General features: G+C 37.5%; 1 protein-coding gene across 1 annotated transcript in view; it reads right to left on the bottom strand.

Moving 5' to 3' along the window:
• The window catches only part of shtn1 (shootin 1), a gene marked incomplete at its 3' end in the record, with an annotated part of 41834 nt that overhangs the window by 3502 nt on the left and 32149 nt on the right, over window positions 1–6183 (bottom strand). The window contains exons 8-12 of the mRNA XM_079248701.1: window positions 5971–6117; window positions 3653–3806; window positions 2779–2902; window positions 2452–2534; window positions 688–791 (exon numbers count right to left, since the gene is read on the bottom strand). Coding sequence (XP_079104827.1) covers window positions 688–791; window positions 2452–2534; window positions 2779–2902; window positions 3653–3806; window positions 5971–6117 — 612 coding nt within the window. The remainder of the gene's footprint in view (window positions 1–687; window positions 792–2451; window positions 2535–2778; window positions 2903–3652; window positions 3807–5970; window positions 6118–6183) is intronic.

The raw sequence follows: 6183 nt of genomic DNA, 5'->3' as shown, positions 1-6183 counted from the left end.
TATGATTGGCTGAGGTCATGGCAAGCCAATCTGGCAAATGTTTTTACACTGGAAACCCAGACATTACAGTTACATCGCTGAGAAAAAGACACAAAAGTTTGTAAATAATGTTCATTATGACCAGAAACAGAGTTTCTCCATGTTGGTTGGACGTTGTGCACCATCTCAACAACAAGGAAGGAACAGCAGGAATTTTAAGCCAATAAAAACAGAAAGTCACATGATCTTGGAACATAAACTCTAACCCGAATCAACACTGAACAGGAAAAACAGGATCAAACTTTAATAATAAGGAGGTGGAAAGTAAAGGAAAACTCTAAACTGTTCAGCAAAACACTAAACGCAACCAACAGACTTCGACAGAAAAAACATTATTACAGGAAAAATCTCTGAATCACTGGTGCAGAAACTTTATTGCATTCCTCAAAGACAAAAAAGAGAAATATAAAGAAAATTGCTGTCATTCCACACTTGCGGGTCTTAAAAAAAATAAATCTATTTCATCATGATGTGTTCTCATCTCTGCTGCCACTCTGGACTCGGGTTGATAGCTGTAATGTTTGCCTCGTTTTTCAGGATGCTTTGATTCATTTAGGTTTTCTCGGGAGTTAACTGTGACAACCGGCGAAGAAAGCTTTATCAGGATAATTTAGGGATAATACACATGTAAAAGATGCTTGAAGTCACCTGTTTCCTCGTCCTGATTGGTGCCTGGTTAACCGGTCGAAGCCGAATCCCTTTCTTTATCCTTTGCATCATTTCCTCCACTGCCTGCTGCCTCACATCCACCTCTAACAGCCAACAAACACAAGACACATATTTCATCACCAACCATTTTGAAACATGTTTGTGTCTGAACCTTATAATGCATAGTGTCCACTACAGTGAACATCTTTTAAAAGCTGTTTTCTAGTATATGCATGGATAAGGAGATATAAGATAATTGAACCATTTCCTTAGTGAGTCAACCACTGCACTGCCACACTGTAATTACCAAGTTTGCCTCTGTAATAACCAAGACAATGGCTTTTATATTTATATCAAACATTGATATTACAGACTTATGACAAAAAATTCTTCATCAATATTTCATCAAATTGATTAAATTAAATGAAAAAATAAAATGTCAAATTAAAACAAAAACATTGCTTTACATTTCTGTAGAAGTAAAATGTTGCATGTGAAAAACATAACTACGTTCCAAGCGTGAGAGGGTCTCCCATCTGTCTCCAATGACATCCTCTGCCTCCACCTCTAGCCTGTCTGTCTCCTGAGATGTTTTCTGCCTCCAACTCTAGGCTGTCTGTGTCTACTGAAACTACTGTGAAAAAACAGTAGTTTCAGTTCAAAGAAAAGTTATAATTTCTGTATCTGTATAAATTTTTTTTACCAATTTTGTTTTGTTTTTCCTCCTCTTCCCTCTCCATGAAATTCATGTTGTTGTTTTTTTTTTTTTTTTTAAATTATTTCTGTCTTAATATCAGCCACAAGCAGGTTGTCAATAAACAAGAAATGTAAATATTTTCTCTTTATTTGCATAAACACACACACACACACACATGTATGTATTTATATATATATATATATATATATATATATATATATATATATATATATATATATATATATATATATATATATATATATATATAAATACATACATATATACATATATATGTAAATATATATATAAAGCGGTTAGGAAAATAAACGAATGAATAAAGAAAAAAAATAAATTTTATTTATATATATATATATATATATATATATATATATATATATATATATATATATATATATATATATATATAAATACATACATATATATGTAAATATATATATAAAGCGGTTAGGAAAATAAACGAATGAATAAAGAAAAAAAATAAATTTTATTTATATATATATATATATATATATATATATATATATATATATATATACATATATATATATATATATATATATATATATATATATATACATATATATATATATATATACATATATATATATATATATATATATATATATATATATATATATATATGTATATATATATATATATATATATATATATATATATATATATATATATATATATATATATATATATATATATATATATATGTATATATATATATATATATATATATATATATTTTTTTTTTTTTTTTTTTTTTTTTTTTTTACATTTAGCTATGTCTGAATCTCACTCATTGTGAAACAGAAGCAGAGGTTTAAACTTGCCGTTTTATCAGGGAAGTACAAATTCCCAGTTAACCCAGACTAAAAGCCCAAACTTACATGCAAGAATGTCTCTGAAATGATTTATATAAAAGTACCGTTGTGAAACCTGTGCATGGAGTCAGTTATAAAATGGATTTAGTAACTAGCATGTAGGCGAATGGAGCACAAATATGCAGAGCCTGGTGTGTAGATGCTAGCGTGTACCTGGAGTCTTGACTGAGTCCTTTTCAACCAATGGGATGTCAGTACGGATGTCTCTTTTCTTCCGGATCACTGACAGCAGTCGGCTACAGATGTAGACACGGTCATTAACAGCATTTCAGTTTCTTTTTAACAGGATTAAACTTGTCTGTGTTTTTATAGATACTCCTGATCAGGGCTGCACAATATATAGAAAATATACCTTCAACATTAGCTAAAGTCGAAAAGTCTAAACGACGTTAAGCTGAGAACAGTGTAACCTGAAGACCTCCTGTACCTAAACTAATGGTCTAAAAAACTAAGAACTTCATGAACTGAGGGTGATCTTACCTGAGAGGGTTGGAGGCTGTGGATGGGCCTGGTGGAGGTAGAGGAGGAGGAGGAGGAGGTGGTGGAGGAGCTGAAGCTGGGGGTGGGTTGGTAGCCTCCTGCAATCTCTTCTGGAGCTCCTCAACTGACCAGCCAATCACATGTAGTTAAACAAAACCACAGACAGCAAAAAAAAAAAAAAAAAAGTGGGAATTTAACTAATAAAATAATCATTCCAGGCTTGAAAAGTCTTGAGGGGAATCATGTGTTTTACATTTGAAGTAAAATGGGACCATTTGGGAATATTGGCTCCAGAAATTTCCCAGCAGCCCAGGTCCATCAGCTTCAGCATAATTTTTATTACTTTTACTGGCTTGTTGCACTTTTGTCCATCATTTGTCCATCCATCCGTCCATCATTCCATCCATCCATCCATCCATCCGTCCATCATTCCATCCATCCATCCATCCATCCATCCGTCCATCATTCCATCCATCCATCCATCCATCCATCCGTCCATCATTCCATCCATCCATCCATCCATCCATCCGTCCATCCATCCATCCATCCATCCGTCCATCCATCCATCCATCCGTCCATCCATCCATCCATCCATCCGTCCAAAGCGAGCCAACACTGTTGGACATGACCAGAAAGCCTTAGCATTCCTTCAGTCCTGCAGAAACACTCAAAGTGTCCCACCTGTGACCCACTGGAATGCTAATGTGATGGAGGAAAAGCAGCAGTAAAATGTGGTGTTTGTGCAAAATGCTAATGAGGTTCAAGTCAATTGTAGATGTGAATTTGCTCCTTTTTTGTTTCTTCTGATCAGTGTTTATCTTGGTTTATCTGAATCAATGAATGAATTAAAGTGCTGAAAGGTCCAAATCCTCACCGGTAAACTTCAAGTCCTTGACCTCTTCCTCAGCCTTCGAACATTTCTTGCTGCACTCCCTCTTGTCTTCCTCCAGCAGCTCCACTTTGCGCCTCAATGCCTTCACCTCCTTCTGAGCGTCACAGCTCCTTAACCTCTCCTCCATCTGCTTCATCTTAGAAAGGACCAAACACTAGATTACCAGTCTCTTCACTACACACACTTAAATGTCAACACACGCTGACATATATATTATGCATTTACAGGGATGGAATAAATGAGTATGTTGTATTAGATCTCAAGATCTCAGTTATGAAAGAACACTTATAGCAGAGAGAGAAGGAATTGATTGAATAAAATAAAAATATGGACCTTCGGCCTATGAATGCCTCAGCTGTGGTAACTGGAACACAGGACTGAAAATCTGTTGTGTCGCTGCAGAAGGATTTGCAGATTGGTGTCGGCTGCTGCGGCTCATGCAGTGATAATTTCTTTTAAACAGCGCTGGAAAGCTGCCAGCTGACATCCAGTAATTTCCCCCACAATGACAGTTCCTTAACCAGTGTTTTAATTGTTGCTAAAATGAAGGATAAGGCTCACCTCCACCCCAACACCAGGAGAGATCAGTGATCCCACTCAGCTCTAATTGTTTCCCATCGGTGCCAAGGGAGGTGGGAGGGGGCTGAGAGGCTGTTTTGCTGCTTTTAATTATTAATCTGGCAGGTTATAGCCTGTGATAATTTACCAGCCATTTCCTCCCAGTGCAATTAGCTAGCTTATAAATCTTGTTTTGATGTATATAAAATAAATGAATCACAAGTGAAAATTAGAGGGACAGGCTGACTGTCACCATAATCTATTCTTTAATAGTGTCAAGTAACATCTTAAATATGAAATCTCCATCTCCTGCGACTGTTTTTGCACATAGATATATGCAGATAGATATTTTAAGTCTGAGTAATTTGCTTTATCCAGACTTAAAATTGGAGAAGAGAAACTCAGTTATTAGTATGAAAACATTGACGTGTTAAGTGACACACAAAGGCTGAGAACTTTTACAGAAATGGGGTTGGCTTGTTGATTTCCTAAATAGGATTTTTAGAGGAAGTGACCGACAGCAGGGATTGACAGACTTTTTGAGGCCAGGAACCCTTTAGTGGGTTTAAAATTAGCCGAGAACCTAAACGTGACGCTGACACCAATAGAAACATACTTATTACCATTTGAACTACAGTTGAAAAACAGCGCAGGTTTATATAAATCAAAATTTGGCATCACTGCATTTCTTATTTAATCATAACAGATTTCTCCTTTAGAGATGGGATGGGAAGTTCAGTCAGTCTGGAGGGGGTCAGAGTAAAGCTGCTCCTCCTCCACATCGAGAGGTGCCAGATGAGGTGGCTCGGGCATCTGGTTACGATGCCTCCTGGACACCTCACTGGTGAGGTGTTCCAGACACGTCCCTGCAGGAGGAGACATTGGGGAAGACCCAGGACATGCTGGGGGGATTATGTCTCTCAGTTGGCCTGGCAACACCTTAGGATCCACCGCGATGAGCTTGCAAATGTGGCCTGTGACAGGAAAGTGTGGGCTTCCCTGCTTAGGCTGCTGCCCCATGACTCGACCCCCGATTGGCATCAGAAAATAGATGGATGCTTAAAACTCCTAGGAAAATTACCAGTAGCAGGACTGGCAGAGTGGAAAGAAACCAGTTTAACAACAGATAAACACTGTAAGAGAATAGTAGACCAAGAGGAAGCAAGTAGAGGTTAACTAATAGTGGTCCAGGTATTAATCCCTGAGGGACTCCACATGTCATGCCCTGCAGGAATGTGCAAAGCTGTGATTACAGCTAACACAAATCCCGCCAGTTCTTGCAAATTCAACACACAACAGCATTGTAGTCATTTTTGTCACATCCCCTCTCTCTGCACCATTTTCCTGTTACACAGCTGTATAATTTCAACCTAAGAGTCTAAAAATACTTTCCCAGAGACACCCAACACTAGTAAGTTGGTTTTTGCTTCTTACAGTTATACACGCTACTGTTTACTTACTATCTTCACAAAACTAATTCCAACTTGGCTCCTCTTTGGTGCCGCCATCCATCAAAAACATCTTCTTAGTTTTATTCCAGCCTAAGGCAAAGCAAGGTAACATTATTTATAAATTGCATCTAAAAAGAGAAAACTGGTGACCAGTGCACTGAAGAAAAGTACACAGAAGCACACGCAGTACTTAAAAGAGAAACAAATGGAAGGACAAACACTCCTGGACAGAATACAAAAACGTGAAGAATTTCAATAGATCAATAGATCATTTCAATAGCGGATACGGACCTGGTTCTGGTGCTCCATCTTCTGCGTCTCCAGATCTGCAGTTAGAGATGCAACCTGGGCGAGGGCGTCCAGTAGCGCCTGATCACACGAGGAGCTCTGCATCAGGATCTGACTCTGTCTCTTCAGCTTCTTCTGCTCGACCAGCATCTGCAGGAGCAACAAGGTGTTTGATCATATGGAGAAACCTTAGGACACACTGATGCAGCTGCAGGT

The sequence above is a fragment of the Telmatherina bonti genome (assembly GCF_933228915.1).
Source record: "Telmatherina bonti genome assembly, chromosome: 11".
Lineage (NCBI taxonomy): Eukaryota > Metazoa > Chordata > Actinopteri > Atheriniformes > Telmatherinidae > Telmatherina > Telmatherina bonti.
Note: the sequence above shows the minus strand (reverse complement) of the source record. Positions and strands in the feature narration are given on the sequence as shown.